At 42.9% G+C, this 14,603-nt stretch overlaps 2 protein-coding genes across 2 annotated transcripts; both read left to right on the plus strand.

Annotated features, from left to right (window-relative positions):
* Nucleotides 1-2,557: 2,557 nt before the first annotated feature.
* Nucleotides 2,558-4,691, plus strand: LOC307019848 (zinc finger MYM-type protein 1-like; the record flags this gene model as incomplete). Its single annotated transcript, XM_079650951.1, has 2 exons — nt 2,558-3,734; nt 4,141-4,691. The coding sequence occupies 2 exons, from the start codon at nt 2,558-2,560 to the stop codon at nt 4,689-4,691; spliced, it is 1,728 nt and encodes a 575-aa protein (XP_079507077.1).
* Nucleotides 3,642-7,796, plus strand: LOC307020787 (protein FAM200A-like). The gene is made up of 2 exons (XM_079652356.1): nt 3,642-7,027; nt 7,629-7,796. Exon 1 carries the CDS (start codon nt 5,138-5,140, stop codon nt 7,022-7,024), a length of 1,887 nt encoding a protein of 628 aa, XP_079508482.1. The 5' UTR covers nt 3,642-5,137; the 3' UTR covers nt 7,025-7,027; nt 7,629-7,796.
* The last annotated feature ends 6,807 nt before the right edge of the window (nt 7,797-14,603 follow it).

Consider the following 14,603-nt stretch of genomic DNA (forward strand, 5'->3'; position numbering starts at 1 on the left):
TTGGGAGCAATACATGCAGGGCCTTGGATCACTCATTGTGATTGTGCATATTTGTTACAACAAACATCGTTTAGGGAGAAGGGGTCGCTCAACCCACCCTGCAGATGTTTTAAATCTTACTTGCAGCTTCAGAGGGAGCGCACGGCACCAGAGTATGAGTTTTAAAAGACAAGCGCCACCAGCTCCTAATGGTCATCCATTCACCAGATGACCTGACATTTAGAGATGTTATTTAAAGGAGAAACATATCTGCCATTAATGTAAATTCCTGAATTAAACTACAAACCATTAATGAAATGACTTCTGTTTTTAAAATCCTTGTTAAAGGAGGGAGTAATTATCACATGCTCGGGCACCCAAGGTTCCACACACTGTAAAAGGGGTTAGCATAGCTATTTAAGTAGACAAGAATTGAAAATAAATTAGTATAATGAGTTATTGATATTCCACAAGTTTTCACACCATTTCAGGGACTTTATCACTGCATTAGAACAGACCACCCAAAGGTACTGAGTGGGAACTTTTAAGTGATGAAACTCTACAACTGTTGTAACTGACCAAAATCTTCTCCCAGAAATGACTGTCTAGAATGCCGTACCCCAGAGTAGAACGTACAACGGCCCCTTCTAGAGAACATATTACTTTCATACCTTAAATGGTATGAAAGGAGGGAGGGTAAATTTCTCAGGAGGAGACAGTTACAAATGCTAGCAGAACAAGACGACCCACCCCGTATACAGATGTGGATGACAATGATGAGTTAGTTTAAATGATATGGATGTTCGGAGATGAGATTGATCAATGAATGTCCAGCCGATGTGATTCTTTAAATGATGAAATCATGTGAAGAAGTGAGCAAAATTAAAATGGAGTGAATCCATTTCAATTTACTTCATACTATTCCAAGATAGTATATTTTTAATATTTTTATTATTCCAATTAATTTTACACTATTCTAAGATAGTCCATTTTATTTGACTTTATTATTTTATACTATTCTAATATGGTAGATTTCATGTTGTATAAATCATTGCTATTCTAAAATGGTTTGTTTCTTTTCACTTTGTAAAAACAAGTGCCTTAACACTGAGCGTGGTATGAGAACGGTTTCTGTGAAAGGAGGGAGGAAGAAATGTTCTGATACCAAGCCATTGCTGCTATTTTGAAGAATGATATTGAATGCAAACACGAGAAGTTATACACAAGGGACAACTTTTAGGTTTGAACCAGGCAAATAATTTATTTTGTATTTTTGTAAAGTTAAGCCTATTGAACCATTCCATTTAGATTGTATGTTTGTAATATGAGATATGTACTATGCGAAGTTCAGATGAAGAACTCATTGATTTCAGTATTATACACACCTTTTAGGTGTGTAAGGAGGGACTGTTAGAAATTAAAATCAATGTTTTGATGGTATAATGTAGCTTAAACATACCGTCAGTTTAAACGCTCTTTTATACTGAAAAACCAGAAATTCTTGTGCACAAGCAGTTAAGCTTTTATTCTGAAAATCCTTCATCTACGGTTAGCATTTAGCATGTGGCTAATATACGATTTCCTAAAGAGGTGAATTTAGTAGCGAAATGATATGGAGTGGTCATAGACGTCGGAACTAGGGGTGCGGGGGGTGCGGCAGCACCCCCTCCCGTCAGCCTCAGGAATCACAGGATTAGCCTACGTTAAAAAAATAAAAATAAAGATTCTGAATTTAAACTCAATTTGTCTGACTTACATGTATTTCTTAATACAGATCTTTTGATGTGATATGCACCCTGCCTGGCTCAATACAGCAGCCTGGCTGGCATGGCATAGCTGTTGCTATGCAGACTGCATCTGACAGCTCACTGTGACGTTGGCCTATGTGTAAAAAAAAAAAAAAAAAAGTAGCGGGAATTTTTTTTATGTTTGCTGTGTTCGCGGCCCTCATTTGTTTTTAGCATATGCATAGGCTAGATGATTTGAGTTCAACTACGCCAGCTAGAACTAGCCTATGTCTCAAAAACGAATTTCAGATTTTTTTACAAATCCGCCCGACCCAGCTAAACGTCCGAGAGAGACACCTAGAGGCTGTGTGCCAGCAACCGGACAGCAGCAGCAGGCAGCCGAAGGGCCCGGCGGCCCTCGGCCTCGTCCTCCCTCCCCAGCGCCACCACCAGCACCCGGTGCTAGCCAAGAAGAGGCAATATCATGCAAACCACCACAGGATTACAATTTTCCTGCCAAGAAGTTGGGTGAGAACTTCACTCGTTCCTGCAAGGCCGCCTGGTTCAGAGAGTGGCCGTGGCTGGAATACATCGCGGTCAGTGATGGCATTGTGTGTGGTGTGTGCAGGTCAGCTGTCAAGCGCAAGTTGGTCGGGTCAGAACAAGCTGACAGTCCGTTTTTGAAAGATACGGGCTTTTCAAACTGGAGAAAAGCAAAGGAGAAAATCAGAGACCACGAGAAAACACGCATTCATTTAGATGCGACTCAAAGATTGGCTGCATTGAAAACTACGCCAATTAATGCGCTTTTGTCTGAGGCTGCTGCTAAAGAACAAATAACAGCCCGGAAAATGCTGGAGCTCGTTTTCAGCAGCGTGAGATTCCTGGGGCGCCAGGGACTCCCTCTGAGAGGAGCTGCAAATCGGGATGGGGTGTTGTGGCAGCTAGTGGTCGAGAGGGTACGCGCTGATCCTGACCTGCAAAACTGGATGAAGAGGAGGGACAATTGGATGTCGGGCAGCATCCAGAATGAAGTTCTGGAGCTGTTTGCCCATGACATCCAGAGGAAAATCGGAGCCAAAGCATCCGAAAGTCCTTTTTTCGGCTTAACTGCTGATGGGACCACCGACGTCAGTGGAAAAGAACAGTTCTCATGCAGTATACAATTTGCAGATGACAATCTTGAAGTCCAGAATTTCTTTCTGGGCTTTTACAACGCTCCAGACACAACCGCCGAGATGCTTTTTCTGTGCATTAAAGATGTCCTTGTTCGGCTAAATCTGCCGCTGGAGAAGCTGAAAGGCTACTGTTTTGATGGAGCCAGCAACATGTCAGGGAGGTTCAAGGGAGTGCAGGCAAGATTAAAGGAAACATGTCCTGACTCCTTGTTTGTCCACTGCGCAAACCACTCTCTGGATTTAGTGTTGCAAGAAGTGGCAAAAGAAGTGCGCCTTGTTGCCGATACACTGAACTTTGTTCGGGAAGTCACAGTTGTGATTAATGATTCAGCAAAGAGAAAAACTTTATACCAGTCTCTTTTTGGATGTGGAGAAGTGATCAACCTGCTTGCCCTGTGCCCAACTCGGTGGTGCGTCAGAGTTGTGGCACTGTCACGGTTGCTGGCATGCTATGGAGAGATGCTGCAGACATTTAGGACCTTGGAGAGTGACAGGATTGTCAAGGGGGAGACGCGTGCCAAAGTGGCAGGATTGCTCAAAAAGGGCACCACTACGCGTACAGTCTTTGGTTTGTTTGCCTGCGTTACCATGTTTACGCCATGTGAATCCGTGGCTCGGTCACTGCAAGGCACCAAAGTCACAGCCCTTGGATCAATGGAAGCTGCCAAACTTCTTTGCCAGCGACTGAACACACTCAGACAAGATGACACCTTCGCTGACCTTGTGGCCAAGACCAAACAATACACAGAGCGCTACAACTTGAAGCCTCCTCATCCAGTGCGCACCAGCAAGACCCCAGCGCGTTTTCGCCATACAGCGGAGGAGGAGGAACGGGAGTTGGAGAACGAGGGTAAATAAATAGGCCTAAATAAATAAATAAATAATGCCAACAGTATTTTAAAATTAATCATAAAGCTCATCGGTCTGTAATGTTGAAAGAATGCAACAAATACGCACACAGAGCGTGCTCTCCAGCATTTGTGGACAGATTTGATCTATCCATAGAAAACGATATCATAGTTCATAATAATGTACTACATCCATGTACGCTTATTTGCGAAATTAGCCTGCAATTAATAATTCATTACAACGGTATCAACTGACTAAATAACGTATAGGCCTACTTTCATAACAAACCATATTCATAATTTGAATTTAAATTGAAAATTTAAGGTTGACCCACCCAGCTTAAATAGGCAGCCCATATGGAAACTATTTGTTGGTTGTTGTTTAACTGTTATATTTAACTATTAAAGAATATCCAAGCCTGTGGAAGAGGGAATTGTTTGAGGCCCTGGACTTGGTGCGCACAGAGGTGGAGCGGCGCTTTGACCAGGAAGGACTCCGCGTAGCTGCAGGGCGAGAGCAGGCAGTTCTACAGGCGGCCCAAGGGAAACGAGTGGATGTGGGTTCCCTGGAACTGACTTCCTTTTCAAGAGAGCAGCTAAGCCTTGAGCTGGACATCCTGAGCGACGTGTGTAGGGGGCGAGAAGTGAAAACCATTCAGGATGTATTGGCCATTCTGCACACCTTGCAGCCCCAATCCCGCTCCATGCTGTCGGAAGCGGAGAGGCTCATAAAGCTCTGTCTGGCTCTGCCCATTTCTGTCGCGGCATCCGAGCGCTCGTTCTCGGCGTTGCGCAGGTTGAAAACGTGGCTGCGCAATACTATTAAGCAGGAGAGACTCACTCATTTGGCCATTATGAATGCGCATAGCGACCTTCTCGATGAATGCGATGTCTCGACCCTGCTTAAAGAATTTATCAGCAGAACAACGGAGAGAAGGTCTACTTTTGGAACAGTTTAAAAGCCCTTACGAGCGCAAAGTAAACCGTTATTTTTCTGAATGTTCCATTAGGCCTATGTTCGTAAAGGCTGTATTATTCTGTTGATTTTCTGAATGCTGTAGGCCAGCCAACCCCAATTAGCGGCCCGCGGGCCAGATCCGGCCCGCGAGAGGCAATAGCATGGCCCGCGCTGATCTACTGGCATTCACTTGTTATAACATAAAAACATAAAATAAAATGTCCGCGGTTTCGCTTTATTTTGACCTCCGTCGACACTCGTAAACCTGACCCATGACCTTATCGCGTGCATATGCAAGACGTGCTTCGCGCGCGCTTGACTTACTCGTCACCACCTGGAATAGCGGCAAAAACATATAAACAATAGCTCGCCAGCTAGCCGCCTGTCATCCCAACCCAGCGATTGACCAACATGACACTAACGGGCCGTGGATAACTCAAACCCAGGATGGAATTCGCAAAGAAGAGGAAGGTAGACCAGGAGAACCGTCAGTTCAAAACTGACTGGACTGAGAAGTATTGTTTTTTTTTACCGGACCACGTCAATGCTAAACCGACTTGTTTGATTTGCATGCAGAATGTAGCTGTAATCAAATCAGACAACCTGAAGCGGCACTTCACCTCTATTCATGCTGCCAGTTTTAATGCTAACTATCCAGAGAAATCCGACCAGCGCACACAAAAGATAGCAGGTTTGCTTGCATCATACAAGCACTCTGTTTCCACAATGTCGAAAACAACATCGGCACAAGAGAGCGCAACAGCTGCCTCATTGCACGTCTCTTGGACGCTTGCTAGAGCCAAGAAGCCGTTTGCTGATGCTGAGTTAATTAAACGGTGTGCGATAGACATGGCTCATGAAGTTTTAAATCATGATGAAAAACAACAAAAAAAGGTTGTAGAGCTATTAAAGCAGGTGCCGCTGTCGGCTAACACGGCAACCAGAAGAGTAGAGGTTTTAGCGGAGGAGTGTTTTTCCAGTCTACTCACGGATTTGAAGAAAACAGAGGCTATATCCTTAGCCATAGACTCCTCCTGTGACCGAACCGACATGGAACAGCGGTCTGTGTTCGTACGATTTTTTGATGGGAAGATATTCCGGGAAGAGCTACTGTGTTTGCTTACTCTGCCCGGGCACACAACCGGGGAAATAATCTTCCACGAGCTGACACAGTTCTTCGAAAAGAATGGTTTGAATGTGAGTCAAATCGTCTCTGTTGTAACCGACGGGGCTCCGTCGATGGTTGGAAAGCACAAAGGCTTGGTAAGCAGGCTTTCCGCCGTTAACCCGGCGCTTCTGACATTTCACTGCATCATTCACAAATCAGTGTTGTGCGCAAAACTGTGTGGAAAAATGAAAGAAACGATGGATACTGTGACGAGACTGGTTAACTTTGTGCGTGAGAGCTCTAGTCTGCAGCATCGCCTTTTTAGATCGTTGCTAGAGGAAATGTCCTCTGAACACAAGGATCTCTTACTACACAACGATGTTCGCTGGCTGAGCAAGGGCCGTGTGTTGGAGAGGGTGTGCGACCTGCGTGATGAACTGGTGTCGTTCTTATCAAGCCTGCAGGGCCAAAAAGCCCATGAGTTTTTGAGCTTTTTAACTGACACCAAGGTGATAGCAGATGTTCATTTTTTGTGTGACATCATGTCTCATCTAAATCACCTTAACCTGCAGCTGCAAGGCAAGAACCACACTGTTGCTGAGATGTACGAGGCGGTTGAAGCTTTTCGGTCAAAGCTGCACCTTTTGGAGAGAGATATTCATGGGAGGAAGCTGCACTTTCCACGTCTGCGTGAGCACTGCGAGAAGAATGAAATGCCGGAAGATCCAGTAATGAAGGATTTTGTGTCAAAACTGGCAGAAAACTTCAAGGAGCGATTTGAAAGCTCCCCTAAAATCTCACGTGACATCCTCCTCTTCCTCAGACAGCCGTTCTCTGTGTCAGCAGACGGGCAGTGGACTGGAGAGGCCAAAAGGCTGGTGCCTTCCATAGAAGAGGGAGCTCTTCAGATGGAGGTCTTAGAGATGGGAAGCTCTGAGTTGCTGAAAGCTCAACACAAGGATGCACCAGTGTGTGACTTTTGGATCAACATGGTTCCCCAAGCTCGTTTCAAAAACACCAGAGCTATTGCTATGTTCCTACTCACAATGTTCCCCTCAACATACATCTGCGAATCAGGATTTTCTTCAATGAATGCTATCAAAAGCCAGGACAGGAACAGACTCTCCAGTGCACATCTTGGACAGTGCCTCAGGATTGCCACAACAGAATACAAGCCCAACATCAGACAGGTTGCCTCATCCCGCCGCTCTCACTTCTCTCACTGATTGGTGAGTGAACAACATCAATTTATTTTTGCAATTTGTCAATTCTATTGTGGTATAATAATTATTAAGACAAAAATAACCATTTTATAGTTATATTTTATATGTACATTCATTTCCTAAATAAAATGCTACGCAGCGTAATTAAAAACAAATTATTAATATGATAGATAAAAAACCTTGGATAATGCAGGGCTTTTAACAACAGCCCACAAACTGGTTAAATTGAATACAACATTAAAATAATATATTAAAAATAAAGTAAAAAAAAAACAATGCTATTTGTTATTTACAGCCTGATATTATTTGGTACACATATTTAAAAATGTTAAAACTGATAATGTGGTGAATTTGGTACGACATTATAAAAGTAACTAACTGAAACTCTCTCTCTGTCTTCCTGTCTTTCCCAGTGTGTGTGTGTGTGTGTGTGTGTGTGTGTGTGTGTGTGTGTGTGTGTGTGTGTGTGTGTGTGTGTGTGTGTGTGTGTGTGTGTGTGTGTGTGTGTGTGTGTGTGTGTGTGTGTGTGTGTGTGTGTGTGTGTGTGTGTGTGTGTGTGTGTGTGTGTGTGTGTGTGTGTGTGTGTGTGTGTGTGTGTGTGTTACAGTGTTTGCTGAATTGGATGTGGACCTGTCTGACTATTTGATCAGAGTTCACTCTGTTGTTTTTTATTTTTGTTTTATTGTTATGCCCCATCAGACCACAGCAAAATCATTTGTATTTGTTAAAGCATTTATTTATTATTATTGTTAATAAATGTTTGATTTCGGTCTAATTTTGTTTCAAGGATGCATTTTTCCTTTACTCTCAACACAGGGTTTGTTTAATTACTACTGCCACTACTACAACAATTATAATAGAGGTAACATCTGCACATAGTGTAAAACAACTTTTAGTGACACATAGCATTTTGGCCCTTAGCTTGTCATGCTTGAAAAAAATTGGCCCTTTGGTAAATATAATTGGGGAACCCTGCTGTAGGCCTATGTTATCGCCTATTAGGCTACAGTATGTTCCTTAATAAAGGCTTGATTAATTCATTAATTCATTTTGTTTCATACATTTTCGTAACAATTAAGATGCTGCGTGTGTTTATGTAGCCTATATCTGTTATGTATAGGCCTAGGCTATTAGGCCTACGTGTCGAGTTCGTTAATCATTGATAGTGTGAGTTTCCCCCCCGACCCTCCCAGCAAAAATCCCGCACCCCCCCCCCCCCAGAAAATAGTTCCGACGTCCCTGGGAGTGGTGCAAACCGAAACCTACGGATTTAACACTACAAGTATAGATGTCGAGGTACTACCATGTTGAATATTAAATGAAAGTACAGTTTATTTGAATACATTATTGTTTACAGACGAGAGTAGCATGTGACAACATCCGGAATGACCGGAAACCAAACGAGCCGAGAAGTATTGTTTAGAGTATTGATTACAGCGTTTAGAATGTGTTAAATGAAAAGTGATGAAAGAGAATATGAGGAGAAACGGCGTGTTAAGCATATATTGAATGTGAAAAGAACCTATCCTCTGTTTAAATGCAATAACGGACATTGGAGACGAGGTGAGCCGGCTGGCGGGGAGGAGCCAGCAGAGGATATATAAGAGCGCCGGAGGAGAGATCCGGTCTCTTCTCTTCTTGCTCAGGAGAGCCAGATCACAGCTGTTTTCTGCCGGAACAATATTCTGTCTGTAACACATACCGCGCCTTTTTTAATTAAAGTATCCCATTTGAATCTTTTCAGAGACTCCATTTAGTCTCATTTTAAAGCTTCTCTCCTGGACGCGAGAATAAAGAACATATTTAACAGTGTCCTGTTGTATTCTGTTAATATTAGTTATCTCTTGTTTGCAACTTGGTTTGGCCAAGCCACTATTTTATGGGCTCAGAACAGCCTCATAATACACACATGCACACAGAAGGATTCACACTTGTATTTCATGATCCGCAAAAGGATTCACACTTGTATTTCCGGATCCACACTTGTGTTTTTCTTTCCCCACACAAATGGGTTCCATTTCATGTACATGTAAATGAAATCCAAATACAGAAACAAGTTTTACATATGTATTTTTGATCAGCACATATTAGTTTTCCGTTTAAAACTGCTGCACCTGCAAACACAAACCGCTATCTGTGCACGGATCGCTGTGCATTCGTGTGTGGGTTTTTTGAGACTCCCCTGACGGTCAGCCGATTCGTACTTGTAATTTTTTCTATCTATAGCCAATCAGATGTCTCCTCAATTCTAAGCCAATCACATGAGCGCGCCCCCACAAGGGTAGATTTCTTGCGTTCATGACTTAGCGCTTCATGTACGCATTTTGCGCAGTCCGGAGCTGACAGGTCCATGGAGCCTGCGCTAATGTCAGGACACCTCCACTCTCAGTACATTGCCACTTTCCGAACAGGAAATGCACGCAAATACAATCTTTTATATTATTAAGGTACAGCGCCACTTTCCGAACCATTGATGAATGCTTGAGTACACAAAAACGGCAGGCAAAACCGTTTTAAATGTGTGTTTCCTGTATGGCGAATACATCTGCTTTATTTATATCTGTATGAGGGTCATTCTCACGAAATCCTGGTTTCAAATATTTCAAAGATGAATAATTAAAAAAAATGTTAAAGTAAAATACCAAGATCTTAGGTAATTTGGACTATAAATATGGAAGCTATATATTGACAGTATGTCACATTTATTTCACATTTGCCCAAAAAAGTAATTGAAAAATGTCATTACCGCAACTTTACAAAACATCCAAAACATTAGAAAAGCAAAACAATATTTATAATTTTGAAAATTAAATCTTGATATGACTGTACGGATTTGCATGAATCCCAGGGAATTTAGTTTTTTTACATAAATGCATTCATTTCATTTAACTCATTTCCGCAACTACCCCTTTGATCCAAAAGCCGTTTTTTTTAAATATTTTGTGGAAACTTGAGATATTTTAAAAGTCCTGCTGCGACACTGATATACATTTTTTCACTTATTATGCACACTAATTAAAAAGCAAAATATAATTTGTTAATTATATAAATAGCCTATAATTGTCACATGTTTTGGTAATGATATTCGTGTTTCGGAAATTAGTTTCACAACTTCGGTAATGTTAATTGATATGGTAGATTTTATTATTGCATTCTTAGGAGGATATAACAATATAACTCAAACAATTACAATTTACAATAATATCATATTTAATAAACAATCAAAAATAAGTAAATAAGATGAATGTATAAAGTGTCAAGTCACAAAATGCAAGAAAAAGCATTAAAACATACAAATAAAAACGTGCTAAAAACACAATACATTGTGAAAAACACAATACACAATACAAGAAGGGCTGAAAGAAGTGCAAAACTGTGAATCCTATGAACCCCTTGCAAATAACAAAAAAAGATAAACATTTAAAACATGTGAACTCTTTCAATTCAAACATGAAATTATTTAATACTCATTCACTCACTCACTCACTCACTCACTCACTCACTCACTCACTCACTCACTCACTCACTCACTCACTCACTCACTCACTCACTCACTCTCATACGTTTCTTTGTGTGTTTAGCCCAGATCTCAGCTGCAACACTGAAATGTCATGCAGAGGATGTGACAGGTAGTGGCTCTGGAATTATACTTTTGATCCATCCATCCATCTTCTCCCGCTTATCCGTGGTCGGGTCGCGGAGGTAGCAGTTCCAGCAGAGAGCCCCAAACTTTCTTTTCCCTGGCCGCATCAACCAGCTCTGACTGGGGGATCCCAAGGCGCTCCCAGGCCAGAGAAGAGATATAATCCCTCCACCTGGTCCTAGGTCTACCCCTTGGTCTCTTCCCAGCTGGACGTGCCTGGAACACCTCCCTAGGGAGGCGCCCAGGTGGCATCCTAACTAGGTGCCCGAACCACCTCAACTGGCTCCTTTCGACGCGAAGGAGGAGCGGTTCAACTCCGAGTCCCTCCCGGATGACCGAACTTCTCACCTTATCCCTAAGGGAGACACCAGCCACCCTGCGGAGAAAACCCATCTCGGCCGCTTGTACCCGCGATCTCGTTCTTTCTTTGATGTCTTCCAAAAAGTGCCAAACTTTCTCTCCATCAAATTTCATAGAGGGAACGTAGAATTTGTTTTCTCCCGCACAATTCATTGTGTCCACCTTCAATCTGTAGAGCAGGGATTCTCAACCTTTTTTGGGCCAGCGCCCCCCTGTCCATTATCCAGGTCTCTTACCGCCCCCCATCAAAAAAAGTAGACTTATTTTCTTCCCTGAATATTAATGTTGACTAATATTCTGTGTTATATCATTTAAAAAGCATGTCACTGAATGCCAAATAATAGATTTGATTTAACTGGGCAGTTGGAATATCATTATCATTAGTTTACCAGAGAGCAGAAAAGCCATGTGAATGTGTGTTAAACAAACTCAGACAAGAGCAGAGAATACAAACAGACTGCTACGGAACAGCAGCAATTTCACACATGTCCAGTGCAGAACAAACAGTAGGCTACAAAACTGTACATTAGGCCTACAGAACTAACAGGTCGGAAAGGTGTTGCATTTCGCCAAATTGCGGGGGGGGGGAAGGTTAGTGTGAGCCCTGCGCTTGGTGGTTCTCCGCCAGTTTCTTCACTGCGGGTTGCAGAGAACTTAGTTTCAGTCGCAGTGCACCTGAGGCCGTCAAGTTCAAGCGATTTCAGCACCTGTGTGGGATCACGCTCCATCACAGTAGATATGACCTCTTTGATGGCAGGGAGTACCAACTTCTCTCCGATTGTGAATGGCTGCCCACATTTGGCTATCAGCAAAGAGATGTTATATGACGCTATTAGCCCGCTGTCAGTCTGGGTGGTCTTCCTAGCGAAGAGACTGCTGATGGTGCTCCTACCATGTTTCTCTTTGAGGGCCCGGAAGAACGGACGCTCCTTATCTGCCTTATCCGGGTGGATCTTGGTAAGGTGCTCCTTTTAAACGTGAGGGTTTCATTCCCTCATTGGAAAATACATGTTCGCAAAGTAAACACATTGGGAGTTGTGCATAGGAGACGGTATGAAGCCATAGCTAAGATATTCAATAGAGTACTGTCTGCATTTTATCTTTTTCGCGGCCATTTTGCTGATGTGATATGATTTTTGTTGTTTTATGATGCTAATATTTAGGGGGGGGGGTAGTGTCATGATATGGCGGCAAACGCTAGAGGGCTAGCTGGTGACATGACAAGACATCGTGCTGGGAGCGGACCGGAAGTCGTTGTAATTTTGAACAAACAGAGCTGTGTGGAGCAGCCTGGCTAGCCAGCTCTTCCATGTCGTAGCAGACATAGAAACGGGTATTATTTTCATAAACTGACCACTTAGTTCGAATCTGTTAGTGGAATTTGTCATATCAAAACATATCGAAATTTAACAAAGTAACACAGATTATTAACAGTCGCGATCCCAAAATTACAATGACTTCCGGTCCGCTCCCGGCTGCTTTTTGTAGGGTACGTTCGTAAATGCGCTCAGAGCGCTCCGAGCGTCCCCGTTCCACAGTCCAGAGCGCTGCGCTCTGAGCGCTCACAGCTGGGTGCTCTGGCGGAACAGACGGGTTGTCCGAGCGGACTGACCGTTCGTGCATTTACGAACGTACCCGTAATAACACTGCTGACAGCTGACCAATCGCAAGCAGAGTTGTGGTTTCCTATAGCAACAAAATATGCTGACAGCTGCTTTTTGTACAGGAAAAGACGCTGTGGCCAGCGTTTTTCATGACAAAAAGACATTATGCGTGAACGCCCCCCAAGAACACCTCAACGCCCCCCTTTCAAAAATATTGCTTCCAGCGCCCCCCGATGTTCTCTTAACGCCCCCTGGGGGGCGGTACCGCCCCCGTTGAGAACCAGTGCTGTAGAGTAAATACGTAAAACAAAAGTTACAGGATAGGACTAAACATTTAAGTTACATTAGCATGGAGTGTCACAACCTCTAACAAGTTCTACTTACCTGTGTGATGATCCCAGGGAAGAGTTCTGTCTCATATTCCACAAGGACCCACTTTCCCAATTCTAAAACAGGCTCTGACTCCACATTCATTTCCTCTCTGAAGTGGAACTCCTTTGGGTGAAAGCATCCACATGCACAGCCGCAAAAACAGGACACTTCCCTGGTCTGGATTACCCCTGGTTTTGTCGATGTCATCTTAGGGGGGGGGGGGGCAATAGTATTATAAGTAACATTTCACGCACATTATTCCATTTTTTATATATATCAAACACTAAAAGCCAAAATATAGTGCAGAAGGCTAATTATGGTACTACATTGGATGTTTGTAAAAACATAGAGAACAGACTAATTTAATTGTTGTTCAGCATCACAAACTGACAAAACTCCTGTTTAGTCATTTTCATTTCGCATCCGACATATTAACCCTTAATAACTATAATTGAATACTCAATCTATTGTTGACAGTTTACAGGATATAACCTTTAAGAAACTAGGCAAGTAGAAAATAAATGTGTATCTTTATGTAGTTACTTAGGCTGTTGACCTCTCTAACTGTGTTGATTTGAACTGACTCACCTGATGAATTCTCATCGTCCCAGGTACTGCCTTCAGGGATGGTGGTACTAATTCAGCACTTTTGTTGATATCCTCCTCAGTTATTTTGAACAGCCTTACAGAAGAATTGAGCTTCAGCTGCTCAAAAAGAGTGTTGGCATCGGGAATGCTAGTGCCATAGGACACGATTAGTAGTAGTAGTATTAATGATCCCGCTTCCATCACATTAGTATGCATGAAAAGTGACAGGTGCTGTGACAGGTCACACCTCTCCCTACTTATGCTAATGAGCTAAGTCCCGCCTCCCTTTGTTCGAGGTGGATATCACACCTAGGTGTGAGATCCTTTGATGTGAGGGTTGAGGTGTCATCACACGTAGGTGTAAAATGCCCCCCTGTGTAGCGCCTCTGTTGTCTAATCCTTTGATGTGAGGGTTGAGGTGTTATAACAGGTAGGTGTGATTTCACACCGGTGTGTTATAAGCCTCTGATGTTAATCTAGGTGTTGATTAAGGCAGTCTCTTTGAAGTTGTGCGTGAGGCTGTCTGGCCCCTGTCCCCTCACAGCCCTTTGTTGTATAATCTAATTAGCCTTTGATGTATGTCCTTTGATGTGAGGGTTGAGGTGTTATAACAGGTAGGTGTGATTTCACACCGGTGTGTTATAAGCCTCTGATGTTAATCTAGGTGTTGATTAAGGCAGCCTCTTTGAAGTTGTGCGTGAGCCTGTCTAGCCCCTGTCCCCTCACAGCCCCGGCCTCTACCCCTTTCTCCACCCCTTCCTGTCACACGATATGAGGCCAGAAGATAGTGGGGGTGGAGTTAGGTGAAAACAAAGAAATCAATGCAGACTAAATAAAAAGACAGTCATTTCCACTCACTAAGACACCTAAAAAACGTTATTGTCCTCTCTAAATTTGATTTAGGTTTTTTTTAAATGATTTGTGCAAAGTTTTTTGTGAGACTGTTAACTGTTTTTTGTGAGACTGTTAACTAATGTAGCAGTAGTTTAACTACAAGGAAGTCTCTTTTTATGAA

The sequence above is a fragment of the Notothenia rossii genome, assembly GCF_949606895.1.
Source record: "Notothenia rossii genome assembly, chromosome: 9".
Classification (NCBI taxonomy): Eukaryota; Metazoa; Chordata; class Actinopteri; order Perciformes; family Nototheniidae; genus Notothenia; species Notothenia rossii.

Excerpts from the sequence above, each read along its gene's own strand:
- LOC307020787 (XM_079652356.1), top strand. The coding sequence starts at position 5,138 with ATGGAATTCGCAAAGAAGAGGAAGGTAGACCAGGAGAACCGTCAGTTC.